The 23,654-nt window shown below is 39.7% G+C and overlaps 2 protein-coding genes and 1 pseudogene across 12 annotated transcripts in view; 2 read left to right on the top strand and 1 right to left on the bottom strand.

Annotated features, from left to right (window-relative positions):
* Positions 1 to 4,969, top strand: part of HERC4 (HECT and RLD domain containing E3 ubiquitin protein ligase 4) — a 113,690-nt gene extending 108,721 nt beyond the window's left edge. For all 9 annotated transcript variants that reach the window (XM_058671691.1, XM_058671689.1, XM_058671686.1 and 6 more), the window contains 2 exons: positions 3,752 to 3,854; positions 4,338 to 4,969. In XM_058671691.1, coding sequence (XP_058527674.1) covers positions 3,752 to 3,854; positions 4,338 to 4,546 — 312 coding nt within the window. In that variant the 3' untranslated portion in view covers positions 4,547 to 4,969. The remainder of the gene's footprint in view (positions 1 to 3,751; positions 3,855 to 4,337) is intronic.
* Positions 4,970 to 7,722: 2,753 nt separating this feature from the next.
* SIRT1 (sirtuin 1) overlaps positions 7,723 to 23,654 on the bottom strand; it is a 108,759-nt gene continuing 92,827 nt past the window's right edge. The window contains exons 2-7 of one of the 3 annotated variants that reach the window (XM_036495735.2): positions 16,133 to 16,257; positions 15,526 to 15,673; positions 14,722 to 14,801; positions 12,341 to 12,527; positions 10,626 to 11,186; positions 7,723 to 9,932 (exon numbers count right to left, since the gene is read on the bottom strand). In XM_036495735.2, the coding sequence (XP_036351628.2) occupies positions 9,604 to 9,932; positions 10,626 to 11,186; positions 12,341 to 12,527; positions 14,722 to 14,801; positions 15,526 to 15,673; positions 16,133 to 16,165 (1,338 nt within the window). In that variant the 5' untranslated portion in view covers positions 16,166 to 16,257 and the 3' untranslated portion in view covers positions 7,723 to 9,603. The remainder of the gene's footprint in view (positions 9,933 to 10,625; positions 11,187 to 12,340; positions 12,528 to 14,721; positions 14,802 to 15,525; positions 15,674 to 16,132; positions 16,258 to 23,654) is intronic. The other 2 variants (XM_004583423.4, XM_058671694.1) reach the window with 2 other exon arrangements.
* LOC118759490 (small nucleolar RNA SNORA36 family) lies at positions 17,420 to 17,535 on the top strand (annotated as a pseudogene).

Here is a 23,654-nt window from a genome sequence, read left to right as displayed (position 1 = left end):
CTTTTTTTTTTTAAGATTTATTCATTTTATTACAGCCAGATATACAGAGAGGAGAAGAGACAGAGAGGAAAATCTTCCATCCGATGATTCACTCCCCAAGTGAGCTGTAACGGGCCGGTGCGCGCCAATCCGAATCCGGGAACCTGGAACCTCTTCCGGGTCTCCCATGCGGGTGCAGGGTCCCAATGCATTGGGCCGTCCTCGACTGCTTTCCCAGGCCACAAGCAGGGAGCTGGATGGGAAGTGGAGCTGCCGGGATTAGAACCGGCGCCCATATGGGATCCCGGGGCTTTCAAGGCAAGGACTTTAGCCACTAGGCCACACCGCCGGGCCCGCCTGCCTGCTTTCTACAGGATATTCTTGAAAAGGCAAAACTGTGATAACCAAGCGCAGGGGTAGAGAGGCAGTATGATTGCAGATGGGAAACATAAAAGATTTCACTATTCAGTATCGTAAATGTGGTGGTGGTTAAACTCTGTATGTGCTTAAAAGTCCTAGGCCTGTACACAGGGGTCTGCATTGTGGCATAGTGAGTAAAGCCATTACCTGCAATGCTGGCATCCCTATTGGGTGTTGGTTTGAGTCTGGCTGCTACACTTGGTTCCCAGCTGCTTGCCAGTGAGCCTGAGGAAAGCAAGTCCTTAGGCCCTGGCACCCATGTGGGTAGAAGCTGTTGGCTTTGTCTGGCTCTGCCTTGGCCAGTGTGGCCATTTGGAAAGTAAACAAGTGAATGGAAGATACCTCTCTTAGTAACTCAACCTTTCAAGTAGATTTTGTTAAAAAGTCGAAGACCTGGATCCACAGCCATAGCCTAGTGGTTAAATCCTTGCATGCACCAACATCCCACGTGGACACCAGTTTGTGTCCCAGCTGCTCCACTTCCCATCCAGCTCCCTGCTTGTGGCCTGGGAAAGCAGTTGAGGACGGCCCAATGCTTTGGGACCCTGCACCGTGTGGGAGACCTCCAAGAGGCTCCTGGCTCTTGATTGGTTCAGCCCTGGCCATGGTGGCTACTTGGGGAGTGAAGCAACAGACTTTCTGCCTCTCCTCTATAAATCTGCCTTTCCAATAAAAATAAATCTTTTTTTAACAAATGTAAAGAACTGTTCACATGCCAGAAGTCATTGATTGTACTGTTACAATTTAGTAGATTAGGGGATAGAATATGTAAGTTGTTAAATGACTTAAACTCACAGAAAATAGAATCATTTTGTATATTAATATCTCAGACTCAGGAATTAGTGGTACACTTTGTTACTCCTGATAGCAGGGATGTAGGGTTAGACTAAAGGCAGATCTTCCATCCTGTGCAGCAAAACAGATGGTCAAAAACCCTGGAAGCCAGGTGAACCTGGGGCCGGCTCACAAAGCTGGTGGACAGCTTTAAATCTTGGAGATTTTCCTTTCGAGTGGAAACAGATCTACTTAAACCTGTGAATATGAGATCTGAGTAAAAGGGGCTCCACCTCTAATCACTTTGTATTGAAAATGATACAGCGCTTCCTCAGATCTGCCTTCCCCTCCCCTCCTTAGTGTCTTTGCTGAACCTAGACAGGGGCACTCCTACCTGCAAGCCAGTTTCCTTTTCCTTAATGCCTGGAATCTCCCTCCTCTGGATAACAATCCTACACGTTCCTGCTTTGTGTCATACCTTCTCTTCCCTGGATTACTAATCTAAAATCACAGTTCACTCCCACCAAGTCACACACACAAAACTCTGTGCTTTTATTTTTTAATTTGATATATTATAAACTTTATTTGCCTTTACAAAATCTGAATTTTTTTCCACAAATCTTAAGAGACTTGTAAAAAATACAAGTTATGAAAAAAATTTTGCATGAACTTCTGGTTGGGGGGAGTTGCCCCAAAATAAGTACTCATATCTAAGAACCAATAAGTTATGGGTAAGAGTAGCTGGATTTTATTTATTTAAAGAGCTGCTTATTTTTGCAGAGATAAAAAGAAAGATCTTCCATCTGCTGGTATGTTCCCCAGTGACAGAGAGGTTTTCCATCTGCTGGTCCACTCCACAAATGGCTGCTGAGCCAATCTGAAGCTAGCAGACAGGCGCTTCTGGGTTGGTCTCCCATGTGGGTTCAGGATCCCAAGGACTTGGGCTACCCTCTGCTGCTTTCCTAAGTCATTAGCAGGGAGCTGAAACAGAGCTGGAGCAGGCAGGACACAATCTGGTGCTCACACGGGGTGCCAGGGCCACATATGGGTTACCTTGCTATACCATTATCCTGCCCCACCCCTTTCTTGGTGCTGATATATTTGAGCAGAGTATATATTCAGCTGCTGATTACTACAAAACTTAGTGACTTAGACGTAGTGTACATTTATTTTATCGTCAGTTTCTGGGATCCAGAATTCAGGAGGGGCTTAGCTGGGTAGCTTTGGCCGAAGTCTCTTTTTTTTATTATTTTTCATGATACAGTTCCATAGGCTCAGGGATTTTCCCTTGTACTCTCCCCATCCCCCCTCACCATATTGATTTCCTTCATATTACAGTAGTATAGTCCTTCAGTAGAAAGTCTTTCTATTTAAGTGTATCAAGACATTGTGGCCATGAATAATGGCAGAAAGTCAAGATTTATTTCAGTTTCACTGGGAGTCCATCTTTTACTCAGGGGAAGAGGTGCATACTGCAACGTATCTTTAGTTCTTGCTATGGTAGTCTCCATTAGATAGTTCCTCCAGATGAGTAAATGTATATATAGAGGTTTACCTGTATGTATTTATGTTGCCTTGTATCAGAGAGAATATGGCATTTGTCTGTTGGGATTGGCTGATTTCACTGAGCATAATGGTCTCTACTTGGGACCATTTTATTGAACGAAAGGTCACTCAAAAGGGTGTACTAATATTGCTTGGTGCTGCAGTAAACCAAAGGCTTAAGGATGCTCACTTACTGGATGTCTCACTCTCATGGCTTTTGGGAAAAGGCCTCTAGAGCACCATGGGGAATTCTCTTCCTAGGCTGTTTGTGTGTGTTCCTCAAACAGCAACTGACTGCCCCCCAAAGAATGCTAGAACCACAGTCTGTCAATGTAGCCATTAAAATCACATTCTATTTACAGTGTCCTGATTCAGACCCATCCATCAGGAGAGGGGACAGCACAAGGCTTAGACACATTAAATTCAGGGCCATCTTGAACTATCAGAAAATTATACTGAGTACTATTTTTTAAAGATTTACTTTTATTGCAAAGGAAGATCTACAGAGGATAGATAGACCCCAACAGCTGGAGCTGAGGTAATCTGAAACCAGGATCCCAGGAGCTTGTTCCATGGCTCTCACATGGATGCAGGGTCTCAAGACTTTGGACTGTCCTCTACAGCTTTCCCAGGCCACAAGTAGGGGGCAAAGCGAAGTGGAGCGGCTGGGACCCGAACCAGCACCCATTTGGGATACCAGCGCATGCAAGGCAAAGATTTAGCCAATTGAGCCATCATGCTGGACAGCCATATTGATCTTCAGTATATTAAGTCCTAAGCATTGTTTTCAGTAATTCTAGTTTATCCTTATTTAAATATTTATGATAGTACAATTCTCATTCTTTGAGATAATGGGAGACATTTCTGGTGATACATTAGACACTTGTTTCCCCTTTCTCCTAGAGTTTCAAATTGCCAGAATGCTCTGGAAATAATGGGTGATCAACTGACTGGTTTTTTGTCATAAGGATGCTAATTTGCCAGATTAAGACAGAACTGCCTCCTAATACTAATAAAAGATTGTTGTTTTTAGAATACAGAATACAAAGGGGAATATTGGGCAGAACATCCTACAATAAAAATTTTTTGGGAAGTGTTTCATGAATTACCACTGGAAAAGAAAAAACAGTTTCTATGTAAGTATAATACTGGAATATATTAACTTTATTTTTACAGAAATTAGTTCACTTTGACTAAGTTTTCAGTATTCAGTTTTTAAGAACACTAATCCTATAGAAAATCACTTCACTTTGTTTTAGGTTTCATTTTTCTTATTATTCATGTCCTTTCTTTTTCCAAGAATATTTTTGGCAATCCTTTTTTCAGTACAGTGTTTTTAATCAAAAAAATTTTAAATGAAATTATAGTAAACACTGCATTTTGTTATTGGCTAGTTCTAATGGCTCTTCTCAAACCAAGGAATCCCCAAAATGTGTTGGTATCAGCAGTCATTCTTAAACAATACTAAGATTACACTTTTAAATAATTGGGTATTTCAAAAATCTTCCTACCACAAATGATGGAAGCGTTTATACCTTAGAATTAGATGTTCCCGTAAAGGTGTGTTGTGAATATGCTAAGTATGACTTGTCTCACTCTGTTGCTGTTTTGTTTGGCAGTATTTTTGACAGGTAGTGACCGTATTCCTATTCTTGGTATGAAGAGCCTTAAACTGGTCATCCAGTCCACAGGAGGTGGTGAGGAGTATCTCCCAGTGTCTCACACCTGCTTCAATCTTCTGGATCTTCCAAAATATACAGAAAAAGAAACTCTGCGCTCTAAACTGATCCAAGCTATTGATCATAATGAAGGCTTCAGTTTAATATAACTTGGATACTACAACTATTCATTTTTGTGCGAAAGCATTAAGCTACTGGTGTTTTTCTTGTGGTGATGAATTCAGCAAGATGACAGAGGTACTATTATAATACTTAAACTTGCAAAATGCTATGAATATTTGTGACAGTAAAGATTAAAGGAAAATGAACTTATTAAATTTACTGTGCAGAACTATGGGATTTTTTCCATCTTCCAATAAACATGCAAGTATTGTGAATACATTAAAGTTTTACTAACATGAATTTTAAGAGTTTGCATATTTCAGAAATGATCTGGTGTGTGAGTGCATGGAAATGTTGCTTAATTTTCCTTCAATCACTGGGTAAAACCTTTAACCGCCTGCAATAGTCATTTGATTATTTTTTCATTTTGTAAATAATGTTAAGTTTTGTAATAAAATAGTATGTTCTGATACCAGTGCAGTTTTCTATGGTTGTAATTGAACTGAGCAAACTTTTAGGGTTAAAAATAATTATTTAAATCTGTGAGAATCTGGACAAAAATCAGGAATTACACGAAATAACTTGCAGTTGTTTCGTTTGTGAACCCTGAGATGCTGACAAATAGGAAGTTGTTTATCAGAAAGGGAATCAATATCCAGCAATGGCAGAACTTTATCTCTACAGCTGCCAATAACCATTGGCTATATAGAGAACCAAACATGAAGGCCTAACTTCCAAAACTCTTATTGCTGCTGCAGGTTAGTATTTGGTCAGAATTTTCAGTGCTCTAGAACTATTTCCTCAAATTTTAAGAAATCTTAACAGTTTTATGGTGCTGATGCTTAGCTATCAAATGTCATTAAATTGTACAAGTTGATGCAAAATGTGACTTTCTGCTATAATGCACATATTTATTTTAAAAATTTATTTTAAAATGCCATGAAAACTAATAAAAGCTTATTTCGCTGATACTTAAATTTCTAGTGGTTCTGATGTGAGATTCAAAACTTGTCAGAGGGGAGTCTTAAACTTGAATTGCTCAGTCCCATTTACATTCAAGTTTGTGTGCTTTAGTGAACCATAGTCTAATTCCAAACTCCAAAGACAACAGAAAAAAACTTCCACTATTTCGTTTTGCAGCAAGGTTTGATCTGAATAGTTGGTGCTATTTGTGGTATTTACAAATGGAACTAAGACCTCTATGGGGTGCTGCATAACTAACAACTTCTTTAAATTCATGAAGTGCAGATATAGCCAAGGGTTTGGCAAAGGGAATGACTTTCATGGCAGAAGCATTAAATTCAGTGCTCTGACCTAAGGCATTTTTTCCTTGAGCATTTTTCATGAGAATTCTTTCCACACATGATATTACAACTGTTTCCATTCCATGAGAAAATGATACACAAATGAAGAAAGTGTGCCAGATGCTTTTTTACATTAATAACCTTTGTATGTAAACCAATTGGGAAGCAGCAACTGCTTTAAAAGTAGTAAGTAAACAATTTTTTTGCATACAGAGCATCTTAGCACAATTTTAGAGGCTTAATTTGGGTACTTACTAACACTTTCTCCTCCCTCATTTACTGCACAGTGTAATATAGTAGCGCTAACAGGAAGAAAATTACGGTAGGAAGTTAATACAAAGGGTTGAACTGATTGTGTAGTGAGTAATTGATTTGGCTAAACTTAAGGAAAAAAGTAGCCTCCCCAGATCTGTTTGTAGGTCGAGTTTCCCACTGTTAGTTCCCTCAATAGGGAAAGTTTTATTAATTAATTTTTGGCCTATCTTCACAGATTTTTACTGCCTTTAGTTTAACAAGAAGTCCTGAACTTAAGTGTAATAGGCGTAGGGCAGTCTTCCCGATGACCAAATGGTAAGCTCTCTGAAACCAAGGGCAACTGTTTATAGAGTCTCAGGCTGCTTGTCTTCTGCCCAAGTTTTGCCAACCTAAACTGCTGGTAGCTTTGTCCTTCATTGCTAATGGATTTGCCCTATTTTCTTAGTTCCATAGCCTTGTCAGTTGTTTGGGGTCAAATTACCAGATGGTAAGTATTTCTGGAGATAAGCTGAATTTTCCAGGAACAGAGTTCAAAGGCAGCACCCACCATCCCTTTCCTGCTGTAGACACATCGGGGTGACCTCCACACTTGTGCACAAGCCCTGCCTTAACGCCAGTTGAATCTGCATTCCAAGAAGTGGTGCTCCGGTAAAGTGTGGATACTCAATGTTCATAGTCAAATAGGTAAATTCATTTCTGTGTCTCCTCCCCGACCCAAGAAAAAAGGAGAAAAAAAAAACCTTTGAAATTCATGGCTAGCTGTTTCACAGTGCACATGCATGGTTTGGATGATAGTTTCCTCCTAAGTGTCACGTGTTAAAAGTTCCATCTATTAAGTCTTATTAATTGGCATGGGGGTGGGAGGGACAGCCAGACTACACTGACTGTATAAGGGAGAATAGTACGCAGCTGCTCACAGCACGTTCCCCCTCTGCTTCCTGGAGTGCCACGTGACCAGTCCTCCACATCTGCATCCTTCACCCTTCCGAGGGATGCCCTGCACGCCTCTGGTTTCTGTCACTAAGACACCCTCGTCACACACTGAACTTGCTGTGCTCTTGGACTGTGAAGCTGCAAAACTGAGCCAAAATAAGCTTTTGCTTCCTGTCATTTCTTAGTTATCTTGTTACAGTACTACATAATTATGTTGACAGCCGCTCTAAAAGGAAGAGATCACCCAGGTGGCTTATTTGGATCTTAGATCATTTTTAAAGGAGAGGCTTTGGTGTACGTTAAAGTGCACATACAATCATGCGCCACTGGGTACACTACTGCAGTCAGTGGAGGTGCACACTAACCAAAGGAGTTCAGAATAGTGAACTTCACTACAGGGCTACAACAATTAGGTCTTGTTGGCTACTTGCCTCCTTTATGAAGTATGAAATACTTTTTTTCCCCCATTTAAGGAATATAGAACATTCCATAAATGTGTAATTTTAACAGATGAGGATGGGAATGTACAGGTAATTTCTGTACTGCTGAAAGGGCATTAAAAACAAAAACCCATCTGGGGTTGCTGCAGAGGCGAGGCAGGAGACCTCACCACACCACACCATGTGAAGAGGCACATGGCTTCTTGGGTGGGATCCTCAAAACTTGAATACACAAATGTCAAAACTGCAGTCTTACTTTTGAGAAAGCCCCAACACTCAAGAGCAAATGTCCCATTTACTTGGGCTTTTTAATTGCACAAGTTCTTAAATTCACATTTCTACATTTTGTAGTATCTCTTTGCCTGGTCCTCCTCGACTCTTGACCAAGAATGGTAGAAACACAGACCTCTATAGTCCTCATCTCCAGTTTTTACAAGTACTGGCAATGGTTAGGCTAATAATGCTAGAGTCCTCAAAGCTATATGAATTGTGCAAGATAACAAAAAGTCAAATGACAATTTTAATAGACTTTGAAACAGTGTACAAGTATAAAACACTGGTTTTATATTTCAAAAGTTGGAGGATACCCAGTCATTAAACAGTCTACAAAACGTATGCCAGTAGATTACATAAAAGACTATGTACAATATAAAAAGAGCTGAAAACAGTCTTCACTGTAAAAATAATTTAAAACAAATTTCTCAATTTAAAATATCATCTATAGCACAGACATATCATGCAAATGGAAAACTAAATATACTGCATTCTTTAGTGTAGCCAAATAAATTGAGAAATTTTGGGGTAGGGCAATGTCCAGTACAACTCTGACAATAGTGGTCCTTGTTGGGTATTTTATGAATAAAGAACAGCTGTATTTCAAATCGCTTTTCTTGTAATAAATACTAAACCAACACAAATATTTTACAGTTTGGGAATAATGTTTAAAAAGAAGTCTGGAAAATAAGTGTGTACTATGTAATTTTATAATAAAATATGGGCTTTTTTGAAAGGCTAGAAGCTTCTGTAGCAGAGAAAATTGATCTCCAAGTTTTAAGGCAGGCCAAGCTTTTAAATATATATTACATGAACTAGTTTCATTCAGTAACTGTTCTGCTATTACTTGTAATACTAATGTTTACCTTCCAGAATACTAAGCTAGCAGTTAAGTTTATTATGTACTAATTTATGATTAAAATCTTATTACTTTGGAACTGTAATCCGAGACCTGTTGCTCTCAATGGAAAAACATCAGTCCAAAATATTACATTCTCCCCTTTAGAAGTACCATCATTATAGATTCAGAAAAGGTTTGCATATTTGTATCTTGACAGTTTAATACTTACGGAGGACTGATACAAGCTTTACACAGTGATAGGTATTTAAACAACAATGGCAAATATTTTAAAACTATTGTTTCTAAAGCAACTGATACATTTCCAAAGCATCTGTTTTTCAGGTTAATTTTATGAACCAATATAGACTTGACTACGTGTTCTTCGTAGTACAAAAGCCATCTTCATTTGAACACATACACTATTCCTGAAATGCTCAGCTTAGCACCAAGTCTTTAAAAAGACAAACTGAGTGCTCTCCCCCGTGCTGTTAACTTCATTCTCACATTGCATGCCATTCAGGTTTTTAAAAAGTTAGCTGCCGTAAGTTTTGGAAAATGCCAGTGTTTAAAAATAACTGTCCTAAAAAAATTAAGTATAGCAGAACAGATTTTGAGAACTTCAAATCATTCAATGCTACCAAAAAAAGTGTGAAAAAAAAAAAAACCATTCTTTGGTCTAGATAAGCTGTTCCCTTTATATTAATTTAACATTCCAATGGCTTCTTGAAAACTTTAAAATGTTGACACTAGGCAAAAAATTATATTTACATACGTATCATACAAATGAATCCTTAAAAGAAAGTGAGAAGTCTTGACCAACTCTGATTAAAGATACTTAGTACCTTTCTTGAAAAAGGAAAGTTAGTGTTGAGTGTACAAGTATAGAAATAATGAAGTTAGAAAACTATCCATGAAAAAAACACCTACTTTACCAATCTATGAATAATACACCTTTCTGGATTCCTTGCTCTATTGAGTTCACAAGTAAACATTCATTTTGACATGCTAAAATTCCTAATGCTGGTGGAACAACTCTTGTACCTGGACAGTTAAAACTTTTATGATTTGTTTGATGGATAGTTCATGTCTGTCAATTCCTGTTTCGCAGGTAAAACTTCATTAACTGCCTGTTGATCACCTCCATCAGCCCCAAATTCAGTTCCTCCAGGTCTCTCGGGAACGTCAGCGTCATCTTCCAAGCCGTTATAAAATTCTTCTATCTCACTTTCATCCTCCAGTGGTTCTTCTAAACTGGGACTCTGGCACGTCCCACTCTCACTGTTACTGCCACAGGAACTAGATGATAGGGCATCATCTTCCGAGTCTGAATACACCTCAGCGCCATGGAAAATGTAACGATTTGGTGGTAAAAACAGATATTGATTACCTGAAATACAGTGAGAAAAGGGGAATATTAGTTACACAATTTCAGAGATGACCTTAGTGTAATTGGACAGTTTGGAATTTAGTATTGGTTTCAGCTCTGCCTTTTTGTGTTACTACTAAAAATCATTACTATTAGCATTTTGTTAAAAACAAACTGCAGACTTTAGTCCTGGGTTTGAGTCTTGATTCTGCCACGTGGAGAAAATTTGTACAGATATTTACAGATCTGCCACAATATTCCTCACTTAAGTTAAATATGACCTTTTAAAGACATCTGAAACAAGGTATCCAGCCCAGCATTACTTAAGTACATACATATGCTTTTATACCGTTAATTAGCTTTTTTCATGGATCAACTCAAAAATATTTTGTAAAGTGTCTTCATATTCATTCTGTTTGGTCTGTGACATCAGCAATATGTAAGAGATTTAGACTTGAAGCCCATACACCTACTGCAGCAGAATCCATATTCTACGAGACTTGTATTAGAAAGCAGTTTGAGTTTAAACCGTTGGGGCAGTCCCAACAACATACAAAGCACTACTGCAAAGGATCTATTATTTATGTAGGTAACACTACTAAACCGCCCCCTAAAAATCTACATAAAGCACCCTTAGTCATTACTACCCTGCGAAATTGTTCAATTCTTGCAACTTCTCTATTACAGTCATCTTTTCAAAAATCAGTCTCTTACCGTCAAGCCGCTTACTAATCTGTTCCTTTGCAAGTCTGTTGGGCCAACACTTTCTCACTGTGTCAGTAAATGAGGTTCGCTCATTTTTCTCCCCAGTATTGGAACCAACACTTTTCATATCTGGATTTTCCAACTGTTCAGTTAAAATTTCAGTGTTCCTAATAGAATTTTGTACTTCCTGGAATTTTTCTTCCATACAAACTTTTGACTGAGTCACATCTAAGTCACCAACATTACTCTTAACTGCTTGGTCTGTAAGTTTATCAATCACTGAAGAATTTGGTGAAGTTCTTCCTGGTGAACTTGAATCTTCTGAAATATGAAGAGGTGTTGGTGGCAACTCTGACAAACTAACCAAATCCTTTTGCGGTCTTGGAGGTTTTTCAGTGATTTCAGAAAGCTTTACAGGGTTACAGCAAAGTTTGGCATATTCACCACCTAACCTATGACACAGTTCATTAATTATGACGTCACAGTCTCCAAGAAGTTCTACATCAAAATGTAGATGAGGCAAAGGTTCCCTATTAATTAATATTTGAGGCACTTCATGGGGTATAGAACCTAAAAACAAGGCGAAAAATCAGAGTTAGAGTAATGGAGGGGAAGCAAGCTAGTAAAACCACAACAAATGCGCCATGCAAAATCTAACAGGGATCTGAGCTCCACCAAAAAACCCCTCACTTAACCACCATTATATTTCATCAGACTATCTAGTAAGCAGGTGAGCAGTAAGCATCTTATAAATCCCAGGTTCTGCTCCTGTCTCCTGGTTACCTCTGAACAATCTTCTTAGACTTTTCCACTGTGTACCTCAATCTCTGTTGAATGGGGGTAATAACAGTACTTTTCCAGAAGGTTCTGGTGAGGATTAAATGATATAATATGTCATGTGCATAGAAGAGTTCTTGACATGTAAGTGTTATCATTCTACTGAAGCAGCTCCTGATATAAAGAGGGTGAAAAGTCACAAATCTATAATATAAGTCTGTTTTACATTTTCAAAATTATCCTGGCCTATCACTGACAGCCTTAAACTACCTTACAGAAAGCTGGTGGGGGTTTTTCGTTTTAGGAGAAAAGCTTTCAAGACAAACCTGAAGTAGTTTTGAAAGGGAAAAAGGCAAAAATAAATGTAAAGAGACTTATTTTAAGTATTCATGGTTCATCAAATTAAAAACAGGCCCACACTTTAACAGAATTTTAGGACCATTTCAGTAAGACTGAGTTCACTGCTAACTAGGTGTGAGAGAGAAGTTTCTTTTAACTCTGGCTGCCTATCTGACTGCCAAGGCAGGGATTTAGGTTTGTTTAAATCTCTGGTCAGGAGTTTGACATTGTTCCCTTAAGACTTGTGACACAACTGAAATATCCCTCACCAAAGGAAAAGGGGGAATATGAAAATAAATGTAGACAGTATCTTCCTGAGAATGGGAATTTAAATTACATAGGAATGCATGCTACTCTTGTGGATGCAGTCAATCCCATCTTGGCATTAATACTTTACTACAAAACCAAATTGTTTTAAGCTCTCAAATTGTATGTTCTATCAAACTAGACTTACTGGATCTGAAAACAACTTAATTTGAAAGATCAACTGATGTAATCATGTTAAACACTGAAAACATACATTAAAGAGAATTATAATTTATGTAGCTATACACACCCACCCTGGCATTATATAATATAGAAGCATTCTGAAAAGTCCATCAACTTACTTGGAATTAGTGCTACTGGCCTTACTTTCAGAGAAGACCCAATAACAATGAGAAGATCAACTTCATCTTTGTCGTACTTCATGGCTCTATGAAATTGTTCTGGTAAGTTTTCACCAAAAAAGACAATCTCTGGTTTCATGATAGCAAGTGGTTCATCAGCGGGGCACCTAGGACATCGAGGAACTACCTACATCATCCAAATTTTGTATGAGACAAGGAAGTAAAGAGAAAGCCCAAGTTAGTCAACACATCCACATTCCTCAAGAATGCATTTTAGAACTGGCAAAACTCTAGATAAACAACAGGATGAGAAAATACACACATCAATTATCAATGAATAGTTCATATACATGCACAAAACATGAGCACTGTACAAAGTACCTTCAAAAAGTCCATGGGAAATCAAAAGAAAATTTTGAAATTTATGTGTCTTATACATCCATTTTCCATGAATTCAAGATTTTTAAAAAAGATTTATTTTTATTACAAAGTCAGATATACAGAGAGGAGGAGAGACAGAGGAAGATCTTCCATCCGATGATTCCCCAAATGACCTCAAGGGCCAGTGCTGCGCCGATCCGGAGCCAGGAGCCAGGAGCCAGGAACTTCTCCTAGGTCTCCCACATGGGTGCAGGGTCCCAAGACTTTGGGCCGTCCTCAACTGCTTTTCCAGGCCACAAGCAGGGAGCTGGATGGGAAGTGGAGCTGCCGGGATTAGAACCAGCACCCATATGGGATTCTGGTGCGTTCAAGGCGAGGACTTTAGTTGCTAGGCCACGGCACCAGACCCAAGACTCACTTAGTTTCAAAGACAGAAGGTCTCACACAGACAATGATGTTCAAGACCTAAGTGATAATCTAATGATGGCTTAAGATCTAAGTTTCTGGGGCCTGGCACAATAGCGTAGCGGCTGAAGTCCTCACCTTGCACATGCCAGGATCCCATATGCACACCGGTTCCGTTCATGGCAGCCCCGCTTTCCATCTAGCTCCCTGTGGGAAAGCAGTCGAGCACGGCCCAAAGCCTTGGGATCCTGTACCTGCGTGGGAGACCCAGAAGAGGCTCCTGGCTTCAGATTGGCACAGGTCTGGCCAATGTAGCCATTTGGGGAGAGACTCAATGGAAGGTCGATCCTCCTCTATGTATCTGACTTTCCAATGAAAAATTTTGAAAATCTAAAAAACAAGTTTCTGCTTTGCAGAGACCCAGTTTTTAGACTTGGCCCCCAATGCAGATGTTCACAGCCATCTGGGAAATAAGCCAGTAGAGGGGAGAGTTCAGTTGCTGTCTCCTGTCATTCTGCCTTTGAAAAGAAAAATAGGTATGTATATACACAAAATAGGATTTGAATCCTTTGTAAGAAAAATAAACATCATTCTGCAGCTAAGTATACAGGACCTATTTTATTTCTGGATAACTTGTTTTCTGCTACATTTTCTTAGTTTTTTGTTTTGTTTTTGACATTATATATTAAACACTTTATCAATCATTTCCAAATGTGGCAAAGAGGAAGGAACACCTCACTTAAGATTTTTTTTATTCTGGGCTTGAATACGAAGGAGAAACTTGATTATTATTCTTTTTAAAGACTGATTTATTTTTATTGCAAAGTCAGATAAACAGAAGGACCTTCCATCTAATAATTCACTCCCCAAGTGACCTCAACAACTGGTGCTGCGACAATCTGAAGCCAAGAGCCAGGAGTTCCTCTGGGTCTCCCATGCGGCTGCAAGGTCCCAAGGCTTTGGGCCGTCCTCTACTGCTTTCCCAGGCCATAAGCAGGGAGCTGGATGGGAAGTGGAGCAGCTGGGATTATAGCCAGCACCCATATGGGATCTCGGTGCATTTTTAAAGGTGAGGACTTCACTTGGGGAGTGAATCATCGGATGGAAGATCTTCCTCTCTGTCTCTCCTCCTCTCTGTATATCTGGCTGTAATAAAATGAATAAGTCTTTAAAAAAAAAAAAGGCGAGGACTTTAGCCGTTAGGCCACCACACTGGGCCCGAAACTTTATCATTATAAAAACACATTATGGGGGGATGGTGTCGTGATAGCTCAAGTCAAGCCGCAACCAACAACATGGGCATCACCCTGAGTTCTTGTGGTAGCCCTGCCACCCAAGAGAGGGTCCTGAAATGAGTTCCAAGTTCCTGGCTTGGCCTGGTCCAGCCCCAGCCATTGTGGCCTTTTAGAGAGTGAACCAGCCAATAAGAGATCTCTTAATTCTGCCTTTTAAATATGTAAGTATTAAAATTCCCAATGTTAATTATCTTCTAACATTTTCCTATACCACATACTTTAGGTAAAAATAGGTTTGGCAGCAAAAGCAGCAGCAGGGCTGAGATGTTCACAGTTCCTAAAACATGGATAGTAAATTACCTGATTAAAAATATCTCCTCGTACAGCTTCACAGTCAACTTTATATTTACAAATCAGGCAAGATGCTGTTGCAAAGGAACCTACAATCAACACAATAAACTTCATTTTAGGGAGTCCATCTGCTTCTCAAACCTAACAGGTTGCAGAGTTCAGAAACAAAGAGTTAAAAGCTTTAGGGGACTTCACATGAAAATAAGGGATGAATTAAACCATGCATGAAAATCCTCCAAAGAATTTCACTAGAAACTTTTAATGCCATTTTCCATTAACTTTTTCTAGTACCCTGTGTTTACATGTTTGTTATTTATACAAACAGGTATGTGTGTATCCCTAAGATACACATATAAAGACAGAATACAATCCTCAACTGCTCACTCTTCAATAAAACAATTCCTCAAGGGCAGTGAGAACATTGCAGTAGTATGAGTTCCAAAAAGCTGTGTTTTAGAAACACTTCAGGTAAATGAAAAATGGCCTGTTTATACTTTCTGAATTTTGTACATCTGAACTGTTATCTCCATTTGGTTTCAAATGCTATCATTACATTTCTTCATATATTCCCAATATTAGTTTTTTGATCACACGGATTATGTAAAAATGGTAAGCAACTCTACCTTCTTTAAATTAGCAGTCAAGACCAATATTTCGTTTCATTATACTTTCATTTTACATTTCTTAGATTATAATTAATCAGGTAATGTTACATAACATTCATAATTTTAGGTAGTACCGATTGGCAGTCTTTAAAACTTTTTTTCATAGAAAACAAAATAAATTACAAAAGGCCATTTGAAGTTTACTAACCATGACACTGAATTATCCTTTGGATTCCTGCAACCTGTTCCAGAGTGTCTATATTCTGGGTATAGTTCCGAAGAAGTTTTCCTTCCTTATCTGACAAGGCAATGAATTTGTGACAGAGAGATGGCTGGAACTGTCCAGGATATATTTCCTATATAATGCAAAGGTAGAAATTAGTTTACATTAATGAAGTCACAACATGTTTAACAACAAAACTACCAATGTTAATCACTCATGCTTAAATTTCTAAAAAACAAATGAGCATTTTAAGGCAGCTAAATGCAAACACACACACACACCCAGAAATGGATTGCTGCTCTAATGTGTGTAAAACTCAGCAACTAGTGGAGTTTGCCCCTTGCAAAGTCAACACATAACATCTCTAATAGATACTTTAAGTCAAAATATACCTTAGGTTATCTAAGTTTTGTTGGCTGCAAATTTTAAGGAAATCGGGGAGAAGTTTAAGCTAAAATTACACATATCAAAGGCACTGTGACTTTTTAAACTACAAAGGCTCTGTCAACACAATATTAAAATCTTGTTGATTAATCATTCATTATAAATATCATCCTGTTGGAAGTTTAAAGCTAAAGTTTTAATTCCTTACCAAAATTGTTTTCCTTCCACTGCACAGGCACATACTGGTATAGTATAGAGTTGCTCATGAATGCTGAGTTGCTGGATTTTGTGTGTGTGTTTTTCCCCCCAAATAATGCTTCAATGCTGTTTCTTCTTTAAAAACAAAGAGTTCAGATATACACATGGCAAAAAGATCAGAGAGAAAGTATCAATTTTGGTCCTCCCAACTTTTAACAGTGTCTTTATCAAATCTCATTTAGAAAGTGAGTAATGGCAAAGGAAGTTTCTTCTTTTTCTTTAAAGCAGTAGTGATGTCACCTACTTCCTTCCTTACCATTCACTACAGTCCGAATCAACATAATGCTAGCCAAAACTAGACACAACCGTAAGCAATAGGAAACGGTTGCATAAAGGTGGTACACATCCGTAATAGTGGAATATGCAGCCATTCAAAAGACTGAGGGAAGTCCCATTGCACTGACCTGGAAAATGGTCCATGACACACATGAAAAAACCAAGTTAGTGTGTGTATTTTGCTTTTGCTACTAAGCAAAAATGGAAACTTGTATGTGCATGTTATATAGACAGGTATGTCCATATGAACAATTCAGGAGGGATATAAACGAGCTGTGAAGGAGAATGGAAGCATCTAACAATACACCCCCCCCCCCCCACACACACACACCACACACACACACACCACACACACCACACACACACCACACACACACACACACACCACACACACACACCACACACACACACACACCACACACACACCACACACACCACACACACACACACACACACACCACACACACACACACCACACACACACACACACACACACACCACACACACACACCACACACACACACACACCACACACACCACACACACACCACACACACACACGCACACACCACACACACACACACCACACACACCACACACACACACACCACACACACGCACACACACACCACACACACACCACACACACCACACACACACACCACACACACACACGCACACACCACACACACACACCACACACACACACACACACCACACACACACACGCACACACACACCACACACACACACACACACCACACACACACACACACACACACACACAGGAACAGCAGGCAAAAGACAAGAGGACGAAGTACTGGAGTAGGTACAGGACTCCAAACCAGAAAAGCAAAAAGCTTAGTATCTTGGGTGAGCAAAAATGCAATGGGAAAGCTGGTCAACTGCCAAGTCTGATGAGACTAGAGATGACTATGTATCTATTTAATACCTCAAAAAACTCCAAAGTGTCAACTTCAGTTCAGTGTAAGTTTGCTGTTTTGTAAAGTAAATTTTGGGACACTGAAAAGGGCTAGGAGAAAGAACTGGATACAACAACACACACACACAAAAAAAAATTACAATCCAAACAGAAGAATACCTTTGAGATGAAATTAATGATAGTTTTAATAATACAATGTTAGGGCCCGGCGGCATGGCCTGGTGGCTAAAGTCCTCGCCTTTAACGCGCTGGGATCCCATATGGTTCTAATCCCGGTGGCTCCGCTTCCCATCCAGCTCCCTGCTTGTGGCCTGGGAAAGCAGTCGAGGACGGCCCAATGCATTGGGACACTGCACCCGCGTGGGAGACCCGAAAGAGGCTCCAGGTTTCTGGCTTCGGATCGGCACAGAACCAGCTGTTGCGGCTCACTTGGGGAGTGAATCATCGGACGGAAGATCTTCCTCTCTGTCTCTCCTCCTCTCTGTATATCTGACTTTGTGATAAAATAAATAAATCTTTAAAAAATAATACAATGTTAACTATCATGTCCATATACTAGAAATCATACCCCCCAAAAAAGATCTGCCTAAAGGATGGATAACTATGAAAATCATAATGTATACATGGAAGCAGTAGGTCCAGGGTGTTGTGAAGTCAATGCCTTTGTTTTCTAATACTAATGGAATGTGCTGTATGAGGTAGTTTTCTCCTCTAGTACATTTACATTCAGGAGATCGAGCATCACAGTATCTTAGTAAAGCTCCTTGGTAGTCGGGGATGCAGGATGGATGTACGTGCACAATGTTGTGGCTCAAACGGCTGTTCCTCCCCCTACAGGCGCCAGCAATCCTTACGGGTGCAGGGTCATGTCCCCATTCTCCATATCCCATCCAGCTCCCGGCTTGTGGCTGAGAAAGCAGCAGAGGATGGGCCCAGGTTCTTAGGATCCTGCGCCCACATCAGACCTGGAAAAAGTTCCTGGCTCCCGACTGGTCCAGCTCTGGCTATTACAGCCATTTGGGGAATGAACCAGCAGATAAAACACCTGTCTTTCCTCCTATGTAGATCTAATGAAAATAAGAATAAAATAAAGACAAAGCTCTTTTCTGAAAGTACTTCTAGAACATTTTAGCCAACATGAGAATGACTGAGGCAACATATACCCTTGGGTATCAAGCAGTAGGGAAAGTGGTAAGAGCATGCCAAACACAGAACAAGGAAGAGTAACGGACTCTAGCAGATGTTCTGAGAACAAGAGTAACGAAACCCAGAGTTTGGCTCCTGGCTTCAATCTGACCCAGCCCTGACTGCTGGGAGCTATGGAAGGTCACTTTCTCACTTGACTTTCTGTTGCTTTCAAGTAAGTCCCTTTTTAAAAGTCCACCTCCTTGAATTTTGTGTGCTTTATCCATCTCCATTTTTTTCCATCTCCATTGTTTAAGTGGGACATTATGAAACACACAACATATGGGAAATTAAATTCACCTCTATATTCCAGTTCCCCTCTGTCCAGCCTGTAACAGTTCAAGGTAGCTTAGCACTTAGTGTTTCAAATCAGTTCCTGTACCTGAGGATAACTTATAAAGGACTTTGTTAAGTCTTTCTTATAAAGTCTATTCATGTGTGAGAACCTACATTAGTTGTTTTTTTCAAACACCAAGTGAACCATATCTTAATTATTAAACTATTTAATTATATTTCATTATTAAACTAGTATGCTAGAGATACTCAGAAACAGTTTAAAAAGTTAATTTCAGGCAGGTATTTGGCATAATGATTAAGATGGTGTCAATCCCACAGAGGAGTACCTGAATCCAAGTCCTGGCCCCACTCTCAATTTCAGCTTCCTGCTAATCTGCACCCAAAAAGGCAGCTCACTTGATCAGCTGAGTCCCCATCAACCAGAGACCTGGGCTGAGTTGCTGACTCCAGTTTTAGTGTGGCACAACCTCAGCCAGCAGACATTTGGGAGCAAAACCACCTCCCACACATGCTCACTCACTTTGCCACTCCACTAAACAAATGAAAATCATTATTTTTAGAGATTTATTTTATTGGAAAGGCAGATCTACAGAGAGGAGATATGGACAGAAACATCTTCTGTCTGCTGGTTCACTCCACAAGTAGCCACAACAGCCAGAGCTGAGCCAATCTGAAGCCAAGAACCAGGAGCTGCTTCTGGATCTCCCATGTAAGTACAGGGCCCCAAGGCCATCCTCTACTGCTTTCCCAAGCCACAAACAGGGAACTGGATGAGAAACGGAACACAAACAGGCGCCTATATGGGATCCCAACACATGTAAGGCAAGGATTTTAGCCACTAGGCTACAGTGCTGGGCCCAGAAATTATTTTGAAGAAGTCTGGAGATAACAACCCGTAGCTACAATATGAACTAACTTTCACATTGCAAGTGTGACATGTTAGCCCAACTCTCAGCAAGACAAGTCATGTCAGAACCTCAGAGCCTATGAAACAATGTCATCAAATGAAATGTAATAAAAAAAAAAGAAAAAAAAAAAAACAAGTTATCTCAGATCTGAACATCTTAACCATGAGAACTAGGCCATTCTGTTAGTAAGAATCCTTACAGATTAATAAAGTGAAAGCACAGCTAGGGTGCGAAGCTCAAAATTTACAAAGCCTGCTTCTATACAGCTATCTGTGGAGCTGCAAATAATCCAGGAATTTGCCACAGGCAACTGATGCAGCCAAAACTAAACCTCATTATCTGCCACAGTCCTCTTATAGAAATGCTTTTTGGAAGCCAACAGTGACCTAGCAGGCTAATCCTGCCTGTAGCACCAGTATCCCATGTGAGCTCCAGTTCTAGTCCCAGCTACTCCACTTCCAATCCAGCTCCCTGTTACCGTCTTGGTTAGGAAGTGGAGGATGACCCAAAGCCTTGGGTCCCTTGAGAGACCCAAATAAACTCCAGGCTCCTGGCTTCAGATTAGCCCAGCACTGACTGTCCTGGCCATTTGAGGACTCAATCAGCAGATGCAAGATCTCTGTCTCTCCCTCTCTTTAACTCTTCCAAGTAAAATAAATATATCTGAAAGAAAAGAATGACTTTTAGGGTCAGCATTGTGGCAAGGCAGGTAAAGCCTCTGCCTGTTAACGCTGACTGCGCATAAGGACGCCAGTTCCAGCTGCTTCCTTCTGATTCAGCTCCCCATTAATAGCCTGGGAAAAGCTGTGGAAGATGGCCCAACCGTGGGCCCTTTCCACACATACAGCAAAGGCAGGTGAAGCTCGTGGCTCTGGGTAGGCCTAGTCCTGCCAGCTTTGGTCCTCCAAGAAGGGAGCCTGCAGATAGAAATCTGTTGGTCCAGCTCTTAATGCAAAATAACTTAAAAAAATTTTTTTTCCTCCAGAGTTGCCATCAAAAATTTCGTCACCAAATTTTGTTACCAAATTTCTAACAGTACTGACTAGAACCCTAGAACCCCCTAGAGCCATGAATTTTAACTGTAGCCCCTCAAATCTAACAGGGACCCAAAATGTTCAATAGGTTGGTATTTACTAATAGCCACATCCTCCCAGAGAGCAAACAGGGCCAGTAAGTAAAACTGGCAAGGAAGTAGGACTTCATAAATTCTCTGTTGTCAAAAAGAGAAGTGAATGCAACCGTGGTAAGATTCCTCATAAGCTCTTGTTTCATTCATTCCATAACACTACACTGGTGTGTCAATTACTCAAAACCTTGATTAACCATTATTTACTATGAGGTATAGCTAGCTAACAAAAAATTCAACTGCATTTTTGAAAAATGTCTGACCCCCTTGGGAACATATAAACAGGCACACCTCTTCCATATAATGCTGACAGTAAATATGTTAGGCTTGGAAGGCCACATATTCTCTATCCATATGGTGCCTGCGGCAACTCTGCTACAGTAGTGCAAGAGCAGCCAGACTATAAATGAATAAGCATAATTATGCACCAATAAAATTTATGGGTAGTGACATAGGAGTCTCAAAAAATTTCCATATACTGTGAAATGCTGATTTTTTTCCCCCATTTAAAACTTAATCCACAGTGGGTGATGGGAGATTTGGGAGATATTAGTCAAAGGAAGAATAAAATTTATAAGATCCATAATACAAGTCAGTGTACTTATTACTGCACTGTATACTTGAATACTGCTATTTTGAGGATGAAGACTAATATCTGTTAATTACCTGGACAAAGTCACGTACAATGTAGAGATGTGGCAGACCATTCTGTGTATTCTAAGTACAATTTTATTTATTTAAATAACTGTTACCTCCTGGGCTGGACAAATGTAGCCAGGTTGTCACAACTGGGCTGAAAACAGAGTAATACCAGTCTCTACTAATCTAACAAAAAATCCAATCGTTCACATTCTATTACTTATGAGTATGTATCAGGTATAACACAACTACTTTTTACTTCATCTTCATTAGAACGCTGGAGACAAAGCTCAGGGCTGTGCTTTTGCATTTTTAAGTTCATAAAGGAAACACCAAGAACCTAACAAGGCCCTATGTGATGTACAAAGCAGAATACATGTTTCCTACTGCCTCTGTGGAAGGCTTGTACCCCACTACAGGCACACACTCCCCTCCCACAAGAATAACGGGTCGTGTTGGTAACAAGAATCAATAAACAGCAAAGCTATCACCCAAACCCAGTTTTGATATGAAAGGCTAGTTTGTCCATAAGCAGGGAGCTGGATCAGAAGTGGAGCATCTGAGATACAAACCAATCCCCACAAGATGCTGGTACCACAGGGTGAAGCATTAGCCTGCTGCACCACTGTGCTGGCTCCATGAAACTATTTCTCTAAGAATATTAAAGTAGGGTAATAAGGTGAGACTAGGGTGTTTGATTCTACAAAGCACAATAACCTCCTTACCCCCACAGTAAGTTTTTTTTTCCAATTATTATTATTTCTGGAAGGATACTCAAGCCAACAGTGTTACCATGGTAATGTTCTGATGAGATATTTGATAGGGAAGACTGAAGGACAGGGACTATCAGATCATACTGCTTGACTTTCTTTGAAATGAAACAGACATTAATAAATGGCTGTTAAAAATTTTTTTTCACATTGGTAACACACAAAGTCATTGAGATTTTCAGGGTGAAAGGCATGCATGTTAACTCAGCCTCTCACAAGTTTCTGATGGGAGCTTATTTTCTTCTTTCCAGGTAGCAATAAAGCAAAGAGTATGAGGAGCCTCAAGAGTGAACTAGAAATTTCACTTTCAGGAATTTATCCCAACGGTATTAGAGATACACCAAAAAGGACAACTTGCAACTATATATATATATATATATATATATATACACACACACACACACACAACCACTAAAATGTACACGTGCAAAACTTACATTACATATTTGATAATTGTGAACATTAAATAGCATTTATCTGACATAAAAATATTTACTACTAAATAGAAAACAATACTGATTTAAAGCAAGTTATCTGAGTTTTATGGTAAAAAAATCAAGCTTCATAATACTATACACTTGTATTTTTATATAATATATGTACACATAAATATAGGCATACTGTATGTAGCTACTGCCTTTCACTTGCATTTATTTTTAAAATATACTCACTACATGAAAAAAACATGTGGCACAGCTCAGTAAGCCACTGATTGCACCCCAGATGACCACTGGTTCATACCCCAGACGCTCTACAATCCAGCTCTGCTAATGTACCTCGGAAAGTAGCAGAAGATGGTCCAAATACCTAGACCCCTCCTACCCATACGAGAGACCCAGGTGCAATTTTTGGATGCCTCGCTTTGGCTCAGCCAAGGATCTCACTTCCCCAACTCCTGCTGTGTCTCCCTCTAACTCTTTCAAATAAGTTAGTAAATTCGTTAAAAGCCAAGTGTATTTATAATTATGTTCACACCCTATAAAGTATTAAAGGTAAAGATTCATTTTTGGAATTAATAAAAATGTCATATTTATCCCTTAACCTTTTCGTGGATCTTAACCACTTCTGGATTTTAAACATTTCCTTTTTTTTTTTTTTAAGATTTATTCATTTTATTACAGTCATATATACACAGAGGAGGAGAGACAGAGAGGAAGATCTTCCATTCGATGTTTCACTCCCCAAGTGAGCCACAACAGACCGGTGTGCGCCGATCCGAATCTGGGAACCTGGAACCTCCTCCGGGTCTCCCACGCGGGTGCAGGGTCCCAACACATTGGGCCGTCCTCGACTGCTTTCCCAGGCCACAAGCAGGGAGCTGGATGGGA

The sequence above is a fragment of the Ochotona princeps genome, chromosome 13 (genome assembly GCF_030435755.1).
Source record: "Ochotona princeps isolate mOchPri1 chromosome 13, mOchPri1.hap1, whole genome shotgun sequence".
NCBI classification, from domain to species: domain Eukaryota; kingdom Metazoa; phylum Chordata; class Mammalia; order Lagomorpha; family Ochotonidae; genus Ochotona; species Ochotona princeps.
This window is presented reverse-complemented; position numbering and strand designations above follow the sequence as displayed.